The 24,391-nt window shown below is 54.2% G+C and overlaps 3 protein-coding genes across 6 annotated transcripts; 2 read left to right on the top strand and 1 right to left on the bottom strand.

Moving 5' to 3' along the window:
- The first annotated feature begins 734 nt into the window (after nt 1–734).
- Gapdhs (glyceraldehyde-3-phosphate dehydrogenase, spermatogenic) lies at nt 735–4,052 on the top strand. Its single transcript, XM_087190847.1, has 8 exons — nt 735–742; nt 855–963; nt 1,042–1,160; nt 1,543–1,624; nt 2,103–2,251; nt 2,364–2,526; nt 3,668–3,765; nt 3,859–4,052. The coding sequence occupies exons 1-8, from the start codon at nt 735–737 to the stop codon at nt 3,929–3,931; spliced, it is 801 nt and encodes a 266-aa protein (XP_087046973.1). The 3' UTR covers nt 3,932–4,052.
- Nucleotides 4,053–4,196: 144 nt separating this feature from the next.
- Nucleotides 4,197–6,092, top strand: Tmem147 (transmembrane protein 147). 3 transcript variants are annotated; one of them, XM_087191044.1, is made up of 7 exons: nt 4,197–4,419; nt 4,492–4,727; nt 5,094–5,153; nt 5,237–5,373; nt 5,510–5,594; nt 5,683–5,804; nt 5,890–6,092. In XM_087191044.1, exons 3-7 carry the CDS (start codon nt 5,094–5,096, stop codon nt 6,011–6,013), a joined length of 528 nt encoding a protein of 175 aa, XP_087047170.1. In that variant the 5' UTR covers nt 4,197–4,419; nt 4,492–4,727; the 3' UTR covers nt 6,014–6,092. The 3 variants fall into 3 exon arrangements, with proteins under 3 accessions (XP_087047170.1, XP_004858873.1, XP_004858874.1); XM_004858816.4 differs by having other exon boundaries at nt 4,200–4,419; nt 4,492–4,561; XM_004858817.4 differs by having other exon boundaries at nt 4,207–4,419; nt 4,553–4,727.
- A 2,646-nt stretch (nt 6,093–8,738) lies between these two features.
- On the bottom strand, nt 8,739–21,468 carry Atp4a (ATPase H+/K+ transporting subunit alpha). 2 transcript variants are annotated; one of them, XM_004858814.4, is made up of 22 exons: nt 21,365–21,468; nt 21,135–21,275; nt 20,970–21,029; nt 20,281–20,484; nt 19,027–19,140; nt 18,541–18,793; nt 17,983–18,251; nt 17,184–17,382; nt 16,757–16,866; nt 16,542–16,676; nt 15,893–16,085; nt 15,064–15,239; nt 13,950–14,086; nt 13,718–13,868; nt 13,467–13,635; nt 13,222–13,376; nt 11,927–12,050; nt 11,332–11,477; nt 10,039–10,172; nt 9,566–9,667; nt 9,383–9,474; nt 8,739–9,187 (listed from the first exon to the last, which is right to left on the bottom strand). In XM_004858814.4, the coding sequence occupies exons 1-22, from the start codon at nt 21,374–21,376 to the stop codon at nt 9,159–9,161; spliced, it is 3,105 nt and encodes a 1,034-aa protein (XP_004858871.1). In that variant the 5' UTR covers nt 21,377–21,468; the 3' UTR covers nt 8,739–9,158. The 2 variants fall into 2 exon arrangements, with proteins under 2 accessions (XP_004858871.1, XP_087047168.1); XM_087191042.1 differs by lacking the exon at nt 10,039–10,172 and having other exon boundaries at nt 21,365–21,443.
- Between the last annotated feature and the right edge of the window lie 2,923 nt (nt 21,469–24,391).

The following is a 24,391-nucleotide window of genomic DNA, read 5'->3' as shown; positions in this document are numbered from 1 at the left end:
ACATCGGTTGAACCCCACCCCCACCCCACCCTGGGTCGGGGACAGAATCAATAACAAAGGAAACAGACCAGCCCTGTATTATGAAATGGTCTAGAAGATGGCATGGATGCAAACAAATAATCACAGAAGCAAATATCCCTGTTATTTGTGATAAACTCTTTAAGGGACAAGGCTGCCATACAGTTGGTTCATTTCATGCTTGATTACTAAAAAGCCAAGTAGAAAACAGCAATAGATGTTTAATACATTTCAGATACAAACACTTGTCAAAATATCAAGTAAAAATGTAGACTGATAAAACAAGGACCAGAAAGCCTCTTTTACTTTCCTACTGCCTGCTGACAAGCCACTGCTGGCCACAAGGATGCCTGCCTCAGACCACAGCTCTCCCAGCTCTCTGGATGCAGGTGTCTGCCTTTGGGGACTTCTCAGCCTCTAGCAGTGGCACCCTGTTGCAGGAACTGGTGGTAAAGAGGGTCTAGGAGGGCTCACAGTGAAGCTGACCAGAAAGCAGCAGACCAGGCCTCACAGCACAAGGTCATCTGGGGAGCTTATGCTGAAAGGGTCAGACCCCACTGAACACAATCAAGAATGGTCCTGCTGAGAACGGTGTCCTGAATTGGGGAGGTAGCGGTCTGTATCCAGGCATACCAGGCAAGGAAGAATGGCCCATAAGGGGTAGTGATGAAAAGCTGGCAGGATGGCACCCCCTAGGGCAGCCAGGTATGCATGGGATGGCGGGGTAGGCTGTGACAGGCCAAGCAGGTGTCTGGTCAGCAGTGAAATGTCTTCACATGGTTAAGGATATGGAATGAATGTGAAGGTGAGGCCTGTACAGGGGCAATTCCTCACAGCCCTGCCACTCTCCACAGCAAAGACCCCAAAGAAACACCCTGGAGTGGGGTCGGGAACCCCTATGTGGTGGAGGCCACAGGTGTGTACCTGTCCCTAGAGGCAACATCGGTGAGTGGGGTGAGGTGGCCAGGGCTAGCTGGGAGGCTGTGACACTTGAAGCACCTGACTCCTACGCTCCCTTGCTAGGCACACATCTCAGCAGGTGCCCGCCGTGTGGTCATCTGCGCACCCTCACCATATGCACCAATGTTTGTCATGGGAGTGAATGAGAAGGAATATAACCCTGGCTCTATGAAAATTGTCAGGTAACAGGGCAGCAATATCCTGAGGGGTGTGGGTGGTGCCAGGACATGCCAGCCTGTGAAGGGAAAGGAAAACTCACCTACCCCACTCCTGCTAGATCACTGACCCTTCTTTCACATCAGTTTGCTCCTGCTTCTCTGTCCCTACATGTCAAAATCATCATCTTAATACCTTTAAACTACCTGTTAAGACTTCCAGAGGAAACACAGTGTCCAGAGGACATGCTTAGGGAGCCTCCCCTAGCTGCACCTCAGTGTCTCTGCCACCTGATGGCACCCTCACTGAGCCCTCTCATCCCCATCCTGACTTCTCACTAAACCATGAGGGTGGAAAGGAGGCTGTGACTCATCTCACAGCGCCCTTAACACGTGTGGGCCATTTCAGCAATGTGTCCTGTACCACCAACTGCCTGGGCCCCCTCGCCAAGGTCATCCATGAGCGATTTGGGATTGTGCAAGGGTTGATGGTGAGTTGGGGCTCAGGGGTACAGTGGGAGGGACAGCAGGGAAACCCAACCTCCTCTGAGGCCCTGCTTAGTGTATGGAGTTAGCAGGAAGAGAATGGTTTGGAGGAAGCCCACCGGTGGACAGTGTTAGTGTTCGGTTTTGTTTTTTGAGACAGGGCCTCCCTATGTAGTTCAGGCTAGCCTTGAACTCACTATGTAGCCCAGGCTGCCCTCAAACTCATAGCAATCCTACTGCCTCAGCCTCCCCGGTGCTAGAATTAAAGGCATGCACCACCATGCCCAGACAGTGTTTGGTTTTAAAACAATGTACAACTCTCAGGCAAGGCTGGACCCTAGCCTGCATGCACCTCTCCTCCATGTAGTCTGTGGTGCTGGCCCCATCACCCTCCACAGCTCAGCCACCAACCCAGTCCTAGAAGAATGAGGTATGGGAGCTTAAGGGCTGGAAGGCCTCACTCTGACCATCTCCTTTCCCAAGACCACAGTCCATTCCTACACAGCCACCCAGAAGACAGTGGATGGGCCATCAAAGGCCTGGCGAGATGGATGGGGTGCCCACCAGAACATCATCCCAGCCTCCACAGGGGCAGCCAAAGCTGTGGGCGCAGTCATCCCAGACCTCAAAGGGTATGAGGACAGGAAGCTGTGGCGAGGGTGGGAGATAAACCCCAGAATGTCTAGGTAGCCCCAAAGCAAAGGGGCAGGCTCTGACTCCCACCCCTACTATGGGATTCTCTAGGAAGTTCACAGGAATGGTGTTCCGAGTGCCAACCCCAGATGTATCTGTTGTGGACCTCACCTGCTGCCTAGCCCAGGCTGCCCCCTACTCAGTCATCAAGGATGCTGTAAAAGAAGCAGCCAAGGGACCCATGGCTGGCATCCTTGCCTACACTGAGGATGAGGTAGGGGCTGAGACCACCTTGGGAGGAGCCCTCTAAGATGGGGGTGGGGTGATCTCTACTTACCAAGGAACTGTTCTCAGTGTGTCAAGATAGACTGCTTGCCTAGGGAAGTAGATCTCCCTGCCTCCAGGCCTTTACACTTGCTGCTCCTGTAGTCTAGAACACTTTCTCCCCATCTGGCCACAAATCTGCCCTCAGTTCCTCCAAGTCTCTTATTTCAACCCCTGCCCTTTCTCCTTGAAAGATATTCTTTTTGTGCCCCCTTTCCTCACCAAAAATTTTGCTTCACAGTCACTGTCAGACACACTATTACGTGCACTCCAAGAAATAAGGTATCTGAGATCTATCTCTTCAGTTTTGTAGCTCCCAGGGCCTGGCATACTGCAGGTGTTCAATACACACTCCTAGTTTTTCAACACTTGCTCACAGCCAGGCCATGCCAGGTGTCTTCCCTGGGAGTGGATGTCACCATCTATGTCTTCCCTGGAGCAGGTATCTCCATCAGAAGTGCTATCTCTGCACACCTGCTTGGGTGCTCTGTCCTGCTTTGGCTCCTGCAGTCCCACTCAGAAGTAGCAGGATCTCTTTTAGAAGAATCTGACCAGATCACCTCCACTGCTGGAAAAACCCTTTTGTGTTCCATTACTAAGGGTAAAACCCACAGGGCCTGTGTGCCTGCCACTCCTTCCACCTCAGACACTGTGGTGAGTGCCCAAGACTGCCAGATCCTGGTCACTGAGACCTGGTCCCATGGCCACCCTCAAAGACAGCCTCCATGAGGGCCCATGCCAAGTACCCATCTTATTTCCAAGAACTGATGTTAATTGGTACAACTTTAGGGTGTTTGTGGCCTGTCCCTTTTTTTTTTTTTGGTATCGGGGATCGAACTCAGGACCTTACACTTGCAAGGCAGGTGGTGGTACCACTGAGCTAAATCCTCGACCCTGTGTGTAGCCTGTCCCTTTGAGAGTCCCCCACAGGCAAAGCCCCCATGTTCCTTGGTCACACCCTGTCCCCAGATACAGTAGGCCTCCATCAAATATTGTAAGTAATTAGACATTGTGCCCTAAGAGCAAAAGCCTAAGCTCCTGGAGGTCCTTGCTCTACTACCCACCCTTATCTCTGAAACTATGACACCCAGGTGGTCTCCACGGACTTTGTCGGTGATAACCACTCGTCCACCCTTGATGCTAAGGCTGGCATCGCCCTCAATGACAAGTTCGTGAAGCTCATTTCCTGGTAAGGGAAAAAAAATGGTGTCAAAGGATCGTGGGGGAAGTCTTGGGGGTGGTCGGAGGGATCGCCTTGAAGCCCCTTTCCGTCCCTCTGCAGTTACGACAACGAATATGGCTACAGTCACCGGGTGGTCGACCTCCTCCGATACATGTTCAGCCGAGAGAAGTAGAGCAGGAAGGCCCCTCCTTTGAGTCCTCGCACTCCCGTTCCCGCACTCGGCTCCCCGGGCGAAATAAAAACCCAAGTATTCACAACTGCTCCCGGTCTGTGTGCCAGTCACTGCGCGTTCAGGTCAGGGTTCACGTCGGGAAACGGGTACGCCCGCTGCGGGGGACGCCGGGTGCAAATACACTTAGCACAGGACTGTAGCGCACTGGGAAGGGGGCGGGGCGGCGACGATCTGACGTAACGCGCGCGACGCCCCGGGCCGGACTACAGCTCCCAGAAGGCAGAGCGCGGGCCGGTCCACTCAGGTGGGCGTCAGGCCCCGGCCCCGCAAGAGTGCCGGAGGTACCCCAGACCTGCTCCTAGGGACGCCCCCTCGCGACTCCCGCGCCGGTGGGACGGGGCTGCCGGCGGCATGACCTTGTTCCACTTCGGAAACTGCTTCGCCCTCGCCTACTTCCCCTACTTCATCACGTACAAGTGCAGCGGCCTGTGAGTTCGGAGTGGGCACGGGGCGGAGAGGGCGCGGAGTCCAGGCCGACCCCTCACCGCCCGCTTCTCCAGGTCTGAATACAACGCCTTCTGGAAATGCGTCCAAGCCGGGGTCACCTATCTCTTTGTGCAGCTATGCAAGGTGAGGGCCGCCCGGAACCCACGTGTCTGGCCCCCAGGCTCTCTAGACCCAGGGACCTGGCCCTGCCGCTAACCCCCACTGTGGTACTGCTCTCGGGACTCTGCAGAAGGACCGCTCCCCTCTGCCTAAGACGATAGACCTTAGAAGAGATGGAACTCAAGGAAAGGTCTCGAAGCAACTTTTTCTTAGCACTTTTGGTGAAACCATGTCACTTGTAAGGTTCTCTAAGAGGTGATTTGTTTTGATATGGTTAAGACAGGTAACTAACCCCGAGGTGTTGCGCGGTCCTGACACTGCCCAGGGAGCCACCCCAACACCTCTACACACGATTCAGATTCCCCTGTGACTTCCAGCCCCTGCAGGGAGCAGAGAACCTACCTTCTTAATCTCCCCCAATTTAGTGATCTTACCACAGTCTCCCAGATGGACCCCAAAACCAGCATCCTGCCCTCCACTTATACCCTAGCTTCCCACAAAACCCACGTGAGTTATCCCCTCACCTTGAGATGACCTTTCTGCCTTCTGCTCTCAGATGCTGTTCTTGGCCACTTTCTTCCCTACCTGGGAAGGCGGCATCTATGACTTCATCGGGGTGAGTGGGGCAAGGGAGGGGCGGGAGTGCAGGAGTGAGACTGACAGCCCCTGTGCTTACTCAGATTTCACTCTGACCCACAGGAGTTCATGAAGGCCAGCGTGGACGTGGCTGACTTGATAGGCCTAAACCTTGTCATGTCCAGGAATGCCGGCAAGGGGGAGTACAAGATCATGGTGGCTGCCCTGGGCTGGGCCACCGCCGAGCTCATTATGTCCCGGTGTGTGCAGCAGACTGGATCCCAGATCCTGAGAAAGGACACCTGGGTTCCACAGGGGTGCCGGAGGGTTGGGGCACAGAGTATGGGTTCGCGGGGTGTCTAGATACTGGAGAATCCATCCCTTTGCCTTCCTCAGCTGCATCCCCCTCTGGGTTGGAGCCCGAGGCATTGAGTTTGACTGGAAATACATCCAGATGAGCATTGACTCCAACATCAGTCTGGTATGCGGTCCTGCTTTCCCTGACTCTTTGCTGGTGACCATATTTCTTCCCAAGGCTCAACCCCAACTTCTTCCCTCTCTCCCTCCAGGTTCATTACATTGTTGCGTCCACCCAGGTCTGGATGATAACTCGCTATGACCTGTACCACACTTTCCGGCCAGCTGTCCTCCTGTTGATATTCCTTAGTGTCTACAAGGCCTTTGTCATGGAGTGAGTTGGGTGGGTTGTGTGTGGCTGGGTCCAAACAGGGGTGGGTTTTCTATTCTCCTTCCCTCACTGTGATGTTTCCCCACAGGACCTTCGTCCACCTCTGCTCCCTGGGCAGCTGGACAGCACTGCTGGCCCGAGCAGTGGTAACAGGGCTGCTGGCCCTCAGCACCTTGGCCCTATACGTTGCTGTCGTCAACGTGCACTCCTAGACTTGGTGTCCCAGACATTGGCATTCCTTTTACCTGCTCCTCTCCAGATTTTAGTGAAATAAACGGTATTTGGAAAGTTGTCTCTGTCAGGAGTTCACTATGATGTGTCATTACCATTCCTACTATTATTCTGGCTTTGGAACCAGGTAGCAAGCTGGATTGCTAGCCAGTCTACTGACTTCTGCTGAACTGGAGCAGTTCCTCAGGGTTCTTGTTTTCCTGTTGTGGACTGAGGGCTTCAAGTAAATGATCTTTGAGCAGCAACAGAAACCAGAGAACAGTTGATGGAGGAGAGCAAGAATACAAGACAGCTTTTGGGGGTTCCTCCAGACAGCTTCAACTGGGTTCTTCCCTTGCTGGTTACCTCCAGCATCAACTTCCCCTCTGATCTGTCCTCTGAATGGCAGCCAGGGGATCTATCTGAAACCTGTCTACTACATCACCCTTCCTTGCCTACAGCTATTTGTAGCTCCTCATTGTATAGAAGACGGTGACGTTTGGTTTTGCCATTGATCTCTGTGCTGCTCCCTGAGATGATTTGCACAGTCATATTCTTAACATCATTCAAGCTACGGGGCCACTGTGAAAGGGGGTGAGGTATAGATTTGATTCTGAGCTTCTCAGTGTTTTGACTCAGGTCTGTGGCCTTCAGATCAAACCTTGGCTTGGGCCGGGGATTTAGCTCAATGGTTCCGCCGCCTGCCTTGCAAGTGCAAGGTCCCAAGTTTGATCCCTGGTAGCAAAAGAAAAAAACCCTTGGCCTGCGTTTTCTCAATGTGGAATACAGGAATAGAGCATCTGAGCCCACCTACTTGGATGTTATCCTGGATGCCACCCTCTACCATCACTGTCGCCTCCCTTCTTTGGTCTGTTAGGCTAGCTCTTTGCCCATTTCCTCCCTCTCCCCAGTGGGATGTCTCAGGAACAGGGCCTTGAATGTCACACTTAAGCTCCACCTTGATGCAAATCCTGCTGTGAGGAAAGTTCTCTCTAGCCTTGGTATTCCCAGTGAGATCCTCAGCATGGGATAGGACAGCAGACCCCTCTTTCTGTCAGGCTATTGTGATCCTTCATATTATTTAACTTTAGTCCTAGGAAAAGTCAGCTCTGCTGTGAGTGTCCAGGTATTCTCAGGTTCAGAAGCCACTAAGCTAGCTCAGTGGCCTGAGTAAATACCACCCACAGGTGTCTTGGGAGCTGGGAGTGCTTGACTACCTCATTTTGATGGGGAAAGGAAATGGATGTGGCAGCCCACTTTCCCACCTCCGTCTCATGACCTACCTACCTGTTATACATGTTGGGACAAGTGAGGGTTGCAGAAATGACCAGCTGCTGAAATAATTCCATCTCACGTGGACCCAAGGAGAGAAACTAGAGTGGCTAAGGCTCCAGTGTGAGGCGCAGAGGCCAGAATGACCCAGAATGACCGGGCTATGACCAATGCCTGGGCAGTGGTGGGCTGTGTTGGACAAGGCAACAATGAAGAGGAGCTTCCTGACCCAGCCAGGAAGCGCATGGGCTCCAAGGAAAGGGTGTGTGAGCTGAGACCTGAAGGCTGAGTTAGCGGAGCAAGGTAGATGGAAAGTCCAGAGGTCAGAGTGGGCCTGGCTTTCTAGGGTCCATAAAAACTGGCTGTTATGCATTCAAGGGGACTTGTGAGAGGTTGGCAGGGGCCAGAGCACCAAAGATTCTATTCTAAAGGCTGGCTGAGTTGACCAAGACAGTGGGGAACCATGGAGAGTTGTAGGCAAGGGAAAGACAGGGTCAGACTTGGCTTTAGGAAGCTTTTGTGTGGAGGAGACTGGAGCCAGGAGGCCAGGGTGGCCATTGGGCTGTTTTTATTCATCAGCAGGGAGCACAGTGGGGAAATGACAGGTTACAAAGGGACACAATAGAGTTCAGGGAGGCACGAGCTTGAGGCTTGGAAGCTCCCTGAGGACTCCCCATGTTGCCCAGGGAGAAGGATCCACACTGATGGACAGTAGTGCTATTGGTGAGGTTGAACAGTGGGTGGGAGTGGGTTTGGGAGATGCTGGGAAGGCCAGCGTGAGTCACCTCAGAACTCGTATGGGAGGCAGGGGACAGATCTGGGGATCACTGCAGAAGCAGAACTGAAGCATTGGGACCAGGGGGATGTGGAGAAAAGGAAGGAGAAGCCCAGGGCCCAACAAGAAAACTAATAAGGGATGAGAGACAAATGGGCACTGGGGAAAGGAGTGGCCAGAGGTGGGGGCAGGGGCAGCTCCAGCAGTTGAGAGTTAGCTTCTTGGGTGAGAGGGGTACAGGGGGAACTCCAAGAGTCACTCAGAAATCCCCGCAGGGGCAAAGGACTGAGTAAGTAGTCAGAGTGCAGGGCCCTGTGAAGGGCGGGAAACATATGTGCCTGATGTGGAGCAAATTTTGGCCCCCTGTGTTAGGGAGCCCCCAGGAGAGAGAAGAGGTGCTGAGAACCAAAAGCTACAAGAGGAGCAGAGTGGAGAGAGGCCATGCTCTGGGAGGCACCTATGGACACAGCCCAGCTGGCCTTTATACATTCTGTAACCCTCAGCAAGGAAGTGGGAATCTACTTTCCTAAGGAAGGTTTATTGAATGCCTACTATATGCTGGGCTGTGCTGAAGGCACTGGGGATGCTGCAGCCTAAATAAATTATCCCTGTATTGCAGGATTGTGGAGAGCAATGGTGCTGATGGAAAATGCCTAAGCACTTGACTCCAAATAAAACAGTCAAGGTAGGACGGTTTTATTACTGTCAGGCAGAACATGAGGGTGTTTTTTTAGTATTCACAATTTTGAATTTTTTTTCCTTAAATTGTGAGGGTGTTTTTAATGAAGAGCCCACAGGCAGCTCCTGTCCAGACTGGAGTCCTAAGGATGGACCCACCTCCCCAAGAGCTACCAGCTCCCTGTCAAAGCCCCACTGCCACCTCAGAGCACTGTGCCAGGCACTGGCATCCTTCTCCAGGAGAGTGGGGACGAGAGATGGGGAAGGGCAGTGGGAGGGTGGGTTTCTCCAAGGCTGGGACACCATGGGCTGTAGAAGCAAATGCAGGAGGGGCCGGATTCCATTGTGCCATCCAGAGGTTCCCACGAGCCCTACCCCACCTGCCTCCCTTGGAAGCAGAATGGCCAGCAGGGAGCTGTACTCTAATAGTAGAGTTCCTGGTCCCACCAGCCTGGGGAAGAGAGGGAGAAAGGAGGCTCAGTGCTGGTAGGATGCTAGTTGGAGGGAACAGGGGCCTCAGAGGTTAAGGAGCAATGGCGGTTTGATATAGGGGCATCAAGGGCTTGGTGGTCAAGTGTTGAGGAGCAAAGCTGAGGGCAGCTGCTTTGAGAACCTTTTGGCCCCTGTCCCCAGTCTCCATACTCACTCCCTGGGCAGCAGCGGACTCCAAGTTTCCGGATCTCATCATAGACAAAGATGAGGAGGCCAAAGGGCATGGGGACCAGCCACCACTGGAACCTGAAGGCACAGGCAAGATGACAAGGTGAAGTCCATCCCCAAACCTGCGTCCCACATCCCTATCCCTCTGCCTGCACCTCACAGCCCTCACCGGATGGGCATGAAGTTGAAGATGTTGGGCATCCCAGGGCAGTAGCACAGGAAGCAGCCGATGCAGACCTGGAACACGATGGCGATCACCAGGATCCTGTTCCTGCAGCCCGGGCAGAATGGGACAAGTTCAGAAGGCAGAATTGAAACAAGATAGACTCGATAGAAAGCAAGGCACTGAGTAAAGGCAGGTCAGATGTCACCAGCCACAGGGTGATGTTCTAAACCTGGACCACCAGAGTGGCTACACCTCTAACCAGCCCTGTCCTTGTCACTGGTTAGCAGCTGAAACATAGAAGGCCAGTGGAGCCCTATGAGGGAGCAGCTGGCCAGCCAGTAAGGATGTGTATGGATGCCTTAGCCCCTGACGCATGATGTGTGCTAGCTGTGGAGAGCCCTGGTCAGGACCTGATGGGAGTTGGGACCAGGCATTAGAGGGCAGGATGGGGCAGAAATGGAGCCAGCTGGGGACACCTGAAGAAACCCTGCTGGAAAGCAGAGAGACGGCGTGTCTTGCGGATGAGGACATCGGCAATCTGGCACATCTCGATGCTGATAAAGAACACGGTGTAGCAAGTGTATTGCTGGTATAGGCGCTGCCCGAACGTCTGTGGGACAAGAAGGGACAAAGCCAGCCTGAGCCCAGTGCAGGGCCTCTGCAGGAACCAAGCACTAAGCTCCTTGGCCATGAACCCCCAAAAGCTCCCTTCGCATGAGTGGCTTGGCTTGAGGAAGAGGAAAGCAGCACCTGCAGGACCCCAGAGTCTGACAGAGCTCGGAGGACCTCACCTGAGCACACCAGTAGGCTGGGCCAGGCTGGGAGAAGGGAATTGGAATGCTGAGGGACTCCAGGGCCAGGCAGATGGCAAAATGAGCAAGGTGGGCCAGGTGGGCCCCTGGGGAACAGCAGGCATGTCCCCACTTGAAGGGGCAGCCACTCCACAGTCTCTTCTTCAGCACAGCTAATTTTAACAGCAACTAAGCTACTGTGCCCTATGAAGCAAGTGTTCCCTGTAAGTTAGCTCACCTCATCTTCTTAGCAACCCTGTGCAGGAGATTGGTGGCACTTGGACTGCAGCATGTACCAAATGTCCCCAAAGGGCAGATTAAAACACAGACTTCCAGGCCTCACCACAGGGTTCCTGACCCCTGGGGTGGGGCCTGAGAATGTGTATTTCAAATGAGTTCCCAGCGACACTGATGCTGCTGGCGCAGGAACAAACTGAGAAGCACTGAACCAGATATTAGTAGTCTCCCCATTTTATAGGTGAGGAAGCTGAGGCACAGAGAGGGAAGGCAAGTTGCTCAGGGTCACAGAACCTGTGAAGAGCAGCAGCAGCAGCCCACGAGTCCAGGCAGTCTGGCTCCCAGGTCTGCACTCTTATCCATGACAGTAATCTGTTACTCTTCAGAGCAAATTAAACACATCTGTCAGCTGCATCTAGCCTCACTTGCTCCAAACCTTCATTGAAATGAGCCGCATGTGCCAAGACTCTGAGGGCTGCTGCAGGGAAAGTAACAGAAGGCTGCTCGCCTCGCCTCCCCCCAGATGATATGCTCCTGTTGGGGCAGGGACAGGACCCACCTGCAGTTGTGAGCATCAGACGCAGAGCCAGAGACTGGGAAAGGCCCCTAACCCCAGAATTGGCAGAGTTTGGGTGCCCGGGATGCTCTGACTGAACTCAGTCCCACATGGAGCAGTGAATAAACTACATACAGAGTAGGTAGCACTGGGCACTAGGGCATGGGGGGGGGGCAGGACCTCACCCACTCCTGGCCATAGCTGTCCTGAAGATCTTGCAGGTGATGGTCCTCCCACTGAGGCCGCAGGCCCACGCACAGCAGAGGGAACCAGCCTTCCTGGGCCATGGCCGTGAAGTAGTCAGTGAAGCCAGCAAATGACTGGATGGCACCTGAGAGAGAGGCAAGGAGACACAAGAAGGGACAGGGATAGAGATGGAGGCATAGCAGGGTCACAGACAGACAGGGACAGAGATACGCAAAGAAGGCTAAGAAAATAGAGCCAGGGACACAAACACTCATGGAGACAGAAACAGACAGGGATGGACCTAGAGAGACAGAGAAAAGCCCCAAGAGAGATTGGTAGGGACGCAAGGGAGAGAAAGACAAAGAAAGACAGAAGTAAAGAAAGAGAGGTGGGGACAAAGCGGGGTGGAGAAGCACCCAGAGAACCTCCAAAAGACCAATGACCCAGATACCATAGGTACCAGAGAGACCACCATGGACAGATGGACACAGACACTGAGATCCAGAGCAAACCAGAGCCCGTGTCAGTGTCGGGGAGCCCAAGGCAGAGGCCCACCCTGCTAACAAGCTCTGCCTCCTGGCCCACAGCACTCACCGATCTGGAAGTAGGAGTAGGCAGCCAGGGGCTCATTGACCAACCGGTCACGCTTTGGGTTCCGTGGACGCAGGTGCATGATGTCACTCTCAGCCTTCTCATATGCCAGGGACACAGAGGGGAACTGGCCAAAAGCAGAAGGAACCAGGGCTGAGGGTTTCCTGGGCCCTGTCCCCAAGGATCTGGAGTCACCCCCACTCTCAACCTCTGGCCAAGAACAAGACTAAGGGGAGGAGACAGGATTTGCAGTGACTGCACCCTCTGGGACAGCCTGGGTCCAGCTGGCCTGTGGGCATGTGGGTGTGTCTGTGTCACAGGTGCCCTGGTGTCCATGAGAGTGTCTTTCGCATCCTGGCTCTCTCTCCCTCCTTCCCTCCCTCCCTCTCCCCTTTACCTTCACTCTGCCTCTGTCATTTTGTCCTCTGGTCTCTTGGACATTCCAGTCTGGGTCTCTCTGCTTCCTTTCTGTTCTTTCTGTCCCTTACTCTGGTTTTGTCCCTGTCTCTGTCTCTTTCTCTGTGACTGTGTCTCTGTGTGTCCCTGTCTCTATGCCTTTTTGTCACACTCTTTCTCCATGTCTCTTCAGTCTTCCAGTGCCCGTGTTCCCTCTCTCCCATCTGTCTGTGACAACAGAGTGGCAGCAGAGTGGACCAATCAAGGGTACAGGCCCTGGGGCACCTAACTGCCTGGTCTCAGATCCCAGCAGCACCACTTACTAGCTGTGTGACCTGAAGCGAGCCATTTAGCCCATCTCTGCCTCAGTGAGCTCATCAGTAAAATGGGGAGGATGACAATAAAACCCAGGTACAGAGCAGCCATTAGGACATTTGCTACATTAGTGTGTACCTGGCTAGAGAGAGCACTGTGTGTCATTGAATAAACATCTGTCAGCAGGACCAGGCAGTGGGCTGCATTCAGGGCTGTATCTGTGGCTGCTTTCTGTCTGTCTGCTTGGCGTTCAGGGGGTCTGTTTGTCCCTGTCTGTTGAGGGATGTCCATCTGTGAGTCCCATCTGGCCAGATCTCTGGGTCTGTTAACATGTCTGTTTGTCCATATTTGAGTTGCTTGTGTCCATTAGTCTGTCCATGCCTAACTGATCTATCTGATGCCCGCCTGTGTGCCCGCTTCTGCCTGGCTATTGTTGCATATTCCTGTCTTGTCTGTGTCTCTCTGTGTCCAAGAACATCTGTGGTGGGCTCTGTCTATCATGTCTGCCGTGAGTGTCTCTCGGCACCCTGTGTATGAGCGTGCATGTGTGCGTGTGTGTAGTGAGGGTGCTGGGGCTGCAGACTCACGATGTCAGTGCAGAGCTCTATGAAGAGGATGGTGATGCACCCGAGGGGCAGGGGCACGCTGACAGTGATATAAATGAGGTAGGGGGTCAGTTCTGGAATGTTCTTGGTCAGTGTGTAGGCGATGGACTTCTTCAGGTTGTCAAAGATCAGTCGGCCTGTGGAGGATAATGCAGGCACCTCAGTTCCTCACAGCTCAGTTCCTCCTGTGCCCATACAACCTGCCCCATCCCTGGCCTGATCCAGACCCTGCTCCACGCCCGTCACAATGGAGGCAAAGTTGTCATCCAGCAGGATCATGTCAGCTGCATTTTTAGCAGCATCTGAGCCAGCGATGCCCATGGCCACGCCAATGTCTGCCTTCTTCAGGGCTGGGGAATCATTCACACCATCTCCTGTCACAGCCACGATTGCACCCTGCAGGTAGTGGGTGGAGTTGGCGGGTGGTCAGCGAGATGCTACCCAGGGCCCCCTGGCCCACCCTCCACCGCAGTCTTACCAGTCGCTGGCAGCTCTCCACAATCACCAGCTTCTGCTGGGGACTGGTGCGAGCGAACACCATCTCAGGGTGGGTGCGCAGCGACTCCACCAGCTCTGATGGGTCCATGTCCTTCAGCTGCATGCCATTGATCACGCAGGCACGGGCATCCCTGGGGGGGTGGAAGGGCCTCCCTGGGGCCTCAGTCTGCCTGGGTTGCAGGGGGACCCTCGAGAGGGCTGAAGGGGCTTACTTCTGATTGACCTGGTCCACAGGCACGCGGAGGCGGGCAGCAATGTCCTCCACTGTCTCGCTGCCTTCCGAGATGATGCCCACACTGGCTGCAATGGCCTTGGCTGTGATGGGATGATCACCTGTAACCATGATCACCTGTGGGGGACCGGGGGACCCTTGACCCATTCAGATCAGCCCAGTTTCCCTGTCCTCCCTGGTAGACATCTGCTTATGCACTCTTTCATCTATTCAACCAAGTGGGACCACCTATTATGTGGCTGGGACCAAACAGACAAAATTCCATGTTCTCGTAGAGCTGTTATCATAGTGGGGGAGGCAGAAAATAGACAGAGAAATGAATCATATAGCATGTTAGGAGGAAAGAGGAAATTAAGCTCTCTGAAAGAAGTTAATTTTGCCTAGGGAGAGCCTCATGGAGAAGATAACATTTGAGCAGAGACTCAAAGGAAGGAAGGGAGTTGGTCACTTGGAAATCTGGGGGAAGAGCATTCCTGGCAGAGGGACAGCCAGTGCAAAGGCCCTGAGGTGACAACATGCCTGAACTGTTGAATGCCAGGGAAAAGAGCATGGAAGGAGAGGATGAACAAAGGGTTCAGGGCTAAGGAATGCATTTAGAGAGGTAACTTGGGCCAGATTTTTAAAGCCTTAAAGACTACAAGAAGGGGTTGGGTATTGTTTGCTCAGCGTTGGCTCCTCCACCCTTGATTTGTCATTGGGGGACTATCTCTGTTCCCCAGGCCATTGGTTGAAGTGAAGTCACTGACCAAGCTGGGCAAGGTGCGCCCCCCCAGCCACTGTGACTGGTTCAAGGGTAAACATGTGGCCCGACCTGGCAGGAGAGGTGGGAGCTATAAGTTAAAGCTGCCGGGGGTGGGGTGTCATCTTTGCTGTCCCTTGTGGAGGGCTTGCTTGAGAATAAAGCCAGCAGAGAGAAAAGCAGAGCTGAGACATAATGACAAACTCCTAATGACATTAAGCTCCTGAATCCAACTTTATCTGAAACTTCATTCCCTGGAACTTTTCAGTATTGTGCACTAATCTATTTTGGGTGAAAGTAATTCTGGCTGGGTTTCTATCACAGGTTCCTGACTGTGCCCTTCCCGATGGCATACCCGGATCCCTGCCGTGCGGCACTTGAGCACAGCATCGGGGACAGTGGCCCTTGGTGGGTCAATCATGGATACGAGTCCAGCAAAGCAGAGGCCACTACTCGGAAAGTTCATGGCCTCCACATCAAAGGCATAGCCAGGAGGGTAGTCCTTCTCATTCAGGTAGAGCTGGCAGAAGCCTGGGCAGAAAACAGAAGTGAGAGAAGAGTCTGGGCCCACCCCACCCCACCCCAGCAAGACCGGGAGTAATAAAATAGCCAGGCCCCCTGCGCCAATTGCCTACAGGTGTCCAGCACATCAACTGAACCCATCCTCACAACCACCCTGAAGTGCATCCCCATCTTACAGAGGAGGAAACTGAGGCTTAGAAAGGGCACATTTCTTCCTGGAGGTCACAAAGCAAGTCAAGTGAAAGACGTGAGTCTGTACCTTCCAGGGTAGAGGCAGGGACTAGGGAAATTTAAGAGATCGAGACAAGTGAGGGAGATTGACGGTCAGGACAAGGACTAGGAAACGTCTTGAGTTGAGGCAGGGACTCGGGAAGGGCAAAGGATCAAGAGGAGGACACAGCAAGATGGCAGAGAGTGCAAGGGCTGGGAAAAAGCGAGGATGTCGTATGGATGTGGACCTTCATGGTGGGCCAACAGTGGGACTAGGGTAGGAATTGAAGCCAGACGCGGGTCAGGCCTGAGAATGGGAGAGTCGGTGGTGAGTGTGTGGATGGGCAGGTCAGCTGCAGCTGGCCAGAGAATGGGCAGGGTCTGTGGAAGCTCCTCCCGCACACCGGGTTACCCCACACACACACACCGCCCACGCCCACGCTGGGTCTCACCGAGCACGCGCTCGCCCAGGCCTCCCAGGCTGAGGTAGGCAGTCTGGAAAGCCTCGCGCCATTGCTCGTCCAGCGGCAGCTCCTGGCCCTTGATCAGGATGGAGCTGCAGCGCTCCAGCACGCGCTCGGGGGCGCCCTTCATCACCAGCAGGTGCCGAGGGTCGCGCGGGTCCTCCAGGGTGTGGATGGACAGCTGCGGGAAGAGGGGCTGGGTGGGGCGGGGCCTCGGGGTGGGGGCGGGGCCTGAAAGAGTAGGGAGGGCATTGAGTGCTGGGCAGGTGTGTTGGGCAGGCCTTTGGTGGAGGCTGGAGGCTGAAGCCTTGGGCAGGGCTAGATGCAGAGTCAGGGTGTTGGGCACAAGAAATGGACAGAATCAGGGTGCAGAGTTGGGCTGGAGACCGGATTTGGCAGTGAGCTACTCCCCGCGGAGGGCCTGATAGCCACAAGCAGGTCTAGAGGCTGTGGATGGAGCTTTGGATGTGGGCGCAGCGTGACCTAAGTGAGCTGGGGTTGAAAGAAAGTAGGGATGGAGTTCGGCCCCGGAGAGGTGGGAGCTAAGCCCCACCCTGAGGGGTGTGGCCTCCGGTGGGCGGGGCTGTTCGGTGGGCGGGACGGAGTAGTTCTTCGGCTGGCTGCGCGCGCCGCGCACCTGGAACTTGTTGGTGGAGTTGAAGGGGATCTCACAGACTTTGGGGAAGCGGTCGCGGTAGCCCATGGCGTTGCCCAGCGTCAGCTCTGAGAACTTGAGCAGCGCAGTCTCGGACGCATCTCCGATCACGATGCGCTGGGAACGGGGACCGATGTCAGTGTCTTACCCGGCTTCACCAGGCTCCTGGAAACCCCTAGAGTCCCCCAGTCCCCTACCTTGGGCACTGGTACCGCGTCCTGGCCGGACTTGAAGGCAGCACGGTTGCACAGGGTGAGCACGCGGCACAGCGCCCGCCACGTCTCCGAGGACTGGTCAAACGTCTGCCCTGGAGACCAGGCACCCAGGCTGGGGTCGTGAGGGAGTGGATCCCCCAGACCAGAATCGAGCCCCTACCCCTGCATTCAGATTGCAGTCCCCTCCCTAGGGCTGGGTGGGGCCCATCCGGCAGGGCGAAGCCTTCTACCTAGACTCAATTTGAGTCTCCCGTGAGTCCAGCTATAGAGTTCCTTCGTGGGCCTGGAGCTGAGTCCCCTCCGAGGACCCAGAACCTGGCCACCTCCCCACAACACAAAGCCTCCCCCAGGCTGCCTCAGATTTCCAAGTGGGTCCTGCTTCGGCCCCAGTCCTCTCCCATCTCAGTACCTGACTGGTCCTCCGTGGTGTCGGCTGTGTGGATGTGATTGTCAAACCACAAATGAGACACCGTCATGCGGTTCTGGGTGAGGGTCCCCGTCTTGTCCGAACAGATCACTGAGGTGGAGCCCAGGGTCTCCACAGCTTCCAGGTTTTTGACCACGCAGTTCTTACTGGCCAGCCGCTTGGCTGTCAGAGACAGGCAGACCTGGGGAGAAGGGAGGGTCACAGGGTAGGCGGTAGGCCCCGCTTCCAGGTCCACTTCCAGCCTCTCACCAGAAGCATTAGGGATCCTTGTCCACAGCACTGCTACTGCAGCATTCTTCTGCCAAACAAACAACAACCTTTGTCCAGCCTGTGCTTTCTCCTAGGGATGCCTTCCCCTCTCTGCTCAGACACTCTCTGAGCTATCTCAGCTGAGACTCTATTTTCAAAATGACAAAATGAACCCCCTGGGATTCCCCTAGGCAGGCCTCCAACTAGGCACTGTCAGAGGCCTGGTTATGCTGCCTGCACACTCTGGACCTCAACTTCCTCTGGTCCGGGACCCTGCCCGTTCATCTCTGAGCCCTCACGTGTGGCACGAGACATGGCCCAGGGCAGCCTGGTGAGTGCTGGATGGACGGATGATGGAAAGTTGGGGGATGGCTGGGCAGGAGAATGGATGGATAAGGTGGAGGATAAATGGGGTGGCAGGTGAATGGATGGATGGACAGGTAGGGAGGTGATGAGTAGAAACCTGGATGAATGAACAAACAGAAGAACAGGCTCTCAGCCTCCTGTACCCCTTTACATGCCCCCCACTCACTGTGACAGTAGCCAGCAGCCCCTCAGGCACATAGGCCACCACAATGGCCATGAAGAAGACCATGGCCCGCAGGAAGGTGTAACCAATGCACATGGCCACCACAAAAAATGTGGCCCCAAAGAGGATGGCCAGGCCTGCGATGATGTCCACAAAATGTTCGATCTCAATAGCAATGGGTGTCTTCTCATTTTCCACTCCTGAGGCCAGAGATGCAATGCGTCCGATGATGGTGCGATCTCCTGTGCTCACCACCAGGCCCAGGGCTGTGCCTGCAGCGGGGACAGGAGGGTGGCTCAGGGTGCGGTGGGCGGTAGCAGGGGCATGTTTGGCAGTGTGCACTGAAGGAGAGGCAGTCACTGAAGCACTGGAGGCAGTGTGACATGGGAAGAGGGTACCAATGGTGGATGACAGGGAAGGAGTGTGCTCTGGAGAGGCGGCGGGCCCATGGAGAGAGGAGACATGTAGCATAGAGCAGTGGAAGAGGGGCCCGTGGGGGTCTTAATGAGAAGCAGGAAGGCAGTGTGGCTACTGGGGAGAGCAGGCAGGGCCTTCACAGACCCTCAAGACACATGGTGGAGAAAAAGGCGATGTTGCGGGTCTCCAGGGGGCTCTCGTGTGTACACTCGGGTGAGCGGGTCTGTGGCTCGGACTCTCCGGTGAGCGAGGAGTTGTCCACCTTGCAGCCCTGGGCCGACAGGATGCGGATGTCCGCAGGCACTCGGTCCCCACCTTTCATCTCCACCAGGTCACCCACCACAAGCTGATCTGCATTGATCTGGAACTTGTCCCCATCTCGGATCACTGTAGCTTGCTGTGGGGCAGAGGCAGCAGAGTAGAGCAGGGCAGGGGTGAGGGTGGTAGTTGCTGAGCATTATGGGAATGGGAGGCCAAAGATGGGGAGAGTTGAGGCCCTAAGGGAGAGACGGAGCCCATAGACGAGGGTGAGTTGGACTTGATGGGAGGGACCACAGGGACATGTCAGGAACCTGCCTGAGTGGGCTTGGAGCCTCTGGAATCTGAAGAGGCCAGAAGCTGGGGACCTACCTGGGGCACAAGGTTCTTGAAGCTAGCAATGATGTTGGTGCTCTTGAACTCCTGATAATAGCCAAAGCAGCCAGTGACCACAACCACGGCAATGAGGGCCAGTGCCAGGTAGAGCTGTGGAAGGAGGGGCCCAGAGTTCTGTACGAGGGCTAGAAACCCCTTGCTGGAGGGCACAAGCCTGCTCTCGGGTCTCCTCTGTCCTTAGGGTCTCCTCTGTGCCATTCCCCACTCTACTGGGAAGCTTCATGTGCTGTCCCTGTGGCAAGCCCCCACCCCTTGCTTCTGGATATCCTACATTTGTCACCCCTGTGTCCCTTATTCCATATTCCATGGCTCCTGAACTGTGGGTCTCCCATGTCCCCATATCCTGTGACCTATGCCTCATGTCACTATGTTCCTTGGTCTCATGAGCTCCCTTTTTCTGTGTCTCCTAAGTCTTACATTCCCCATCTCCCCATGTCCCTAAGTCTGCTGCATCCCCGTGGCCTATAGTCCCTGTGTCCCAAGTCTCATATTCTGTGTTTTCCATGATCTGTGTGTTCCCCTCTGTGTCTCCTGTGACCACTAGCTGCATGTCTAGTCCCCATTTCCATGCATGTACTGCAGACATTGCGCTTCATATTCTGTGTCCTCTGTGATCAGTGCCCAGTGTCCCAAATTCCTAATCTCCAGCCCATGTCACCTGTCCTATGCCCTTTCAAGCCCCTGTTCAGTGTAACACATGTCCTTGAGTCCCCATGTCCTTTATTCAGACTCTGTCACATACCCAATGTCACCTTGCCCTGAATGTCCACCTCCTCTGTCTGTGTTTCCTTGATTGCCTTTTCTCACTGTGTACTGTGTCCTGTGTCCCTTATGTCCTATCCCTTGGTATCCCATATCTGATTCCCTTTGTCCCTTGGGCTGTGTCCTTGGTCTGTCCTTTGTCCTCATGTCCTCTGTTTTCCAAGTCTCATATCTTACACATTGTATATCCATATCTTTAAATCCCATCTCTGTGCCCCCACCCAAGTCTCATCGTTGAGGTCCTTGTATCACCTAAGACCTATGTCTTGGGCCTACCACACATTCCAGTGTCCTCCATTCCTAAGACCCACATCTCAGGACGGCATCCCCATGTCTCTGTATCCCCATCCTGTGTCCTGAGTCCTAGGCTCAATGTCCTCTGTCACACTACAAATGCAAACAGTAGCACCAAGTCCAATGTCCTTGGTCCCCATGTCCCATGTCTGCCCTGCAGCACCCTCCACTCACATTGTCATCCGTGGTGAGGTCATTCTCACTGGCCTGGATGGCAAAGGCAATGAGGCAGATGGCAGCCGCCACCCACATGAGGCACTGCAGACCTCCTGCCAGCTGCCGGGCAAACTTAACGTACTCCGGGGTGCCCCGCGGTGGCCTCAGCGCGTTGGGCCCGTCCCGCAGCAACAGCTCAGCTGCCAGGCTCGCAGAAAGGCCCTGGGGACAGAGGGTGGGACACGGCGGGGCCTAGCAGACCTTCCTTTCACCGTGCCCCTTCCTCTCACCCCTTCTCCTCCCTGCTCTGCCTCTCCTGTCTGTCTTGCTCCTTCCTCTTCCTTTCTCTTTGTTCCTGCCCCTTCCTCCCTCTCTGCTTTGCCCTCTCTTCTCTGTCACCCTTCTCTACCACTAGCTCTTTCTTCCCACCGTTTCTCTCCCTGTCTCTTTGCCTGTCTCTGCCCTGCTGTCTCAGTCTCTGCCGTCTCTTTTCGCCTGTTTTTCTGTCTGTCTCTGGATTTTTTTTTTTTTTTTTTTTTTTTGGTACTGGGGATCGAACTCGGGTCCTTGTGCTTGCTGGGCAGGCGGCGGAACCGCTGAGCTGAATCCTTGGCCCTGTCGTCTCTGGATGTGGCCTTCTAACACTGGTCTCTCCTTCCTCTCCCCGCCTTCCCCACTCTGTGCCCTCCACTCCCACCCCCACTCACCTTGGTGGCGCTGGTCTGGTATTTCTGTTCCAGCTCCACCACGGACAGCTGGTGGTCGTTCTGTGTGGTGGGAGCAGGGAGCTTGCTCTCGGGCTCCCATCGGACCCCATCCCTGCCCAGCGCCTCCTCCCCAACCCAGACTGCCCCTGCCCAGCCCTTGCTCACGATCTCCATCTCCTTCTTCATGCTCTCCAGCTTCTCCTTCTTCTTGCCTCCCCCACCGCCTGCCTTCTTCTTGCTCATCTTGGCAGCCTTCTCTCCACCAGGGCCAGTCCCCAGCTCCACTGAGTAGAGCTCGTAATTCTCCTGGGAACAGGATGGAGCAAGGGAGGCATCAGATGCCACTGGGACCCCTGCCCTACCCTCCAGCCCCCAACTCCTGGGCCCCCACGCACTGCCTTCCCCATGCTGCCTGGTGCTCTGCCCTCCTTGGCCAGACAGAGCCTGGGGTCTGGAGCCCTGATATACCCAGGGAGGGAGGGGTGGAGCACAGCCAGCTGATTACAGCTGATTACTGGGCTCCTTGAGGTGACCTCCAGGCCTGGAAAGCTCAGGCATTTCCTACCTAACTCCCAACCACCCCACATCCCATGGCAACCTGCCACTCAGATCAGGGCCTGATGGGGACAACCACAGACACAACACCAAGAAGAGCCAGCAGTGGTGCTCACTATGAGACAGGCCGTGTGCCAAGGGATTTCCCTTGTTAACTTATTTAGCTTTCCAACAGTGCTTTACAGATGGAGAAACTGAGGCTCAACGGGATCAAGTCACTTGCCCATGATCCCCAAGCTAGGACATGATAGAGTCAGGACCCAGTACTGGATAGGTGGGCTGCAGAGTGTCCTCGGGTGGGTCATATAGCACATGTCCGGTCACTTATCTGAGGAGGGTGCTCAAAACAGTCGTCATGGCAGTTGTTTACTGAAGAGTTATTATGGGCTGGCCCTGCCCCATGTGCTTTACTTGAATGGTCTCATTAGCTCCTCACAACAGCCCTGTAAAAGTTATCTTCTCTTATTACCCTTGTTGTACAGGTGAGGAAACTGAGGCCCGGATAGGGTAAGGACTTTGTGTGACTAAGTATCAAGGACATGATTTGACCCCACAACCTGGCACTTACATAGTATCACTGAAGAGAAAATGCAGACTTCACAGGAGTAGCACCAAGTACATATATGCCATGTTCAGTACATACATGACCTTGCATGTTCTTGTAATAAACCCTTGCAAGGGCAGCAGCTCTATTAGTTCCATTGTGCCCAGGGGGAAACTGAGGCTCAGGCTCAGAGAGGGTCCCAGCAGCACTCTGTCATTCCCCTGTCCACACCACACCCAACCCAGATGGAGGAACCAAGGTGCAGAGCTTGGTGCCAGGTGCCAGGAAGTCTGGGACCCCACTGCACATCCCCCAGGCAGGGACTTCTGGTGCAGCAGTGAGTGGCTGGTGAAACGGTGGGGTCCTTGGTGTGGTTATGCTCTGGCCTCATGGGCATGTCCCCAGGGGCAGGTATGAGTGCAGGCGATAAGATATTCACCTTGGCAATGTCCTCCTCCTCTTCGGGAGCAGGTCGCTGGGAAAGTCAAAGCTGGTCGGCGGCCTGAGCTCCCCTCTACACCCCGCACACATCCAGACCCACACCCGCTGCTCATCTCTAGCCTGCTGCTAGAGACCCCCAGAGAGAATGCAGCAGGGGTACAGTCGCCCACCCATTCCCAGGCTCAGCTTCATCTCTCTGAATCGTGTGTGAAACAAGTGTCACTTCTCTGCTTATGTCCCCGAAACGTACCTTCTTGCTCAGAATAAAATTCACAGTCATTCCTGTGAGATCTGGCCCCTCCACCTCTCCCGCCCTAATCTTTGTCCTGGTCTGATGGGCATGGGCACATTGTGCAGACCAAGGTCATTCTTGCCCCAGGGTCTTGGCACTTGCAGCTCCATCTGCCTGGTACTGGCTTCCTGAGATATGTGCGAAACTCTTTCTCAATTTCTGTGGGCCTCAGCACAAATGTCACCTCTCCTAAGAATCCACCCTGCAATAATGCACCCCTGTTGCGTTCCATTCCTTTACCCTTTCCTCATTCACACCTCATGTTCCAACTGACATTGTACTTAATTTTTATTTGTGTGATGTCCACCTGGACCTGGGAGAAGGAAGCCTGGGACCTGATTATGTTTGTTGCTATATACGCAGTCCAAGAACAGTGCCCCTCCAACACACAGTAGACACTTCGTAAACACTGCTGAGTGTTAAAAAGGATGTATTCCTTGCTGGCTGGGAATATCCACTAACAATCCTGAGACTCTGGGCAGGCTCTCAGGAGGTCTGTCTTTGGGAACTCTGCAGGGGCCCACACTGTCTCCATTCCCTCCACCCTGGCCCACCAGCCCCTGCCCTCAAAATGCCCAGGTTCCAGGGCAGCCAGGAGGATCACGTCTGCGTAGATCAGAGACCCTACAAGCGAAGTCACAGATGGCAGGACAAAGGCACCATCATTCACAGCCGGTGGCTGACCGAGACCTCTGCAGGCCTCTGCCAAGACAGAGCTGCCCCTTCCTGGTCTCTGCCTTGTTTATATTCTCTTCTTTCTCACTTCTTAGTTTTATGTTATTATAAGTTTCAACTTTTTATGTTAAATATTTCAAACCTACAAGCTACAGAACTAGTAAACACCTCTCTTCCCTTCACCCAAATTTAATGACTTGCTATATTTGTGATACACAGATAGATGAAAAATTTGAAATTTGTTTTGGCTGAATCATGTGAGGGCGAGTTGGAAATAGGGTGCTTTTTATCCATACTTAGCCATGTGTCTTCTGTGACTAAAGACATTCTCCTACATCATCACGATCTAATGACCAACTTTAGAAATTAACGTTAATAGTTTAGCTAAGCTAGAGAATTTATTTGAATTTCCCCAATTTTCCCATTAAAGTCCTTCTTCTTGTCCAGGATCCAAGCCAGGATCACACTTTGCATTTATTTGTCATGTCTTCTTGATCTCCTCTAATCTAATCTGTGACAATTCCTCAATCTTCCCTGGCTTTTGTGACTGTGGTTTTGGGAGAGTATTAATTAGTTACTCCGTAGATTCTCCCTGCTGATGATTCTCTCTGCTGATCGCTCTTCATGATTAGATTCAGGTTGTTGGTTTTGGGCAGGAACACAGGAGTCATGAGTACCCTTCTTAGGGCATTGTGTCAGGATGTACCTCATACTTGAGTCTTGAAGTCTAGAGCAGGGACTATACTTTGAGATGTCCTCTACCTGAGCACAAGCCCCCAGACCTCTCACACCCAACTACCTAAATCAATGCCTGACTCAACCTGACCCTGTACCAACCCCATGGGCTTGTACATCTGACTGAGCAGTGCCCAGCCATGTCAATGGTTAAATATTTTTACTCACTCCGATGATTAC

The sequence above is a fragment of the Heterocephalus glaber genome, unplaced genomic scaffold, assembly GCF_053883595.1.
Source record: "Heterocephalus glaber isolate CG9 unplaced genomic scaffold, H.glaber_assembly_v1.0 deba00001561, whole genome shotgun sequence".
Classification (NCBI taxonomy): Eukaryota; Metazoa; Chordata; class Mammalia; order Rodentia; family Bathyergidae; genus Heterocephalus; species Heterocephalus glaber.
This window is presented reverse-complemented; position numbering and strand designations above follow the sequence as displayed.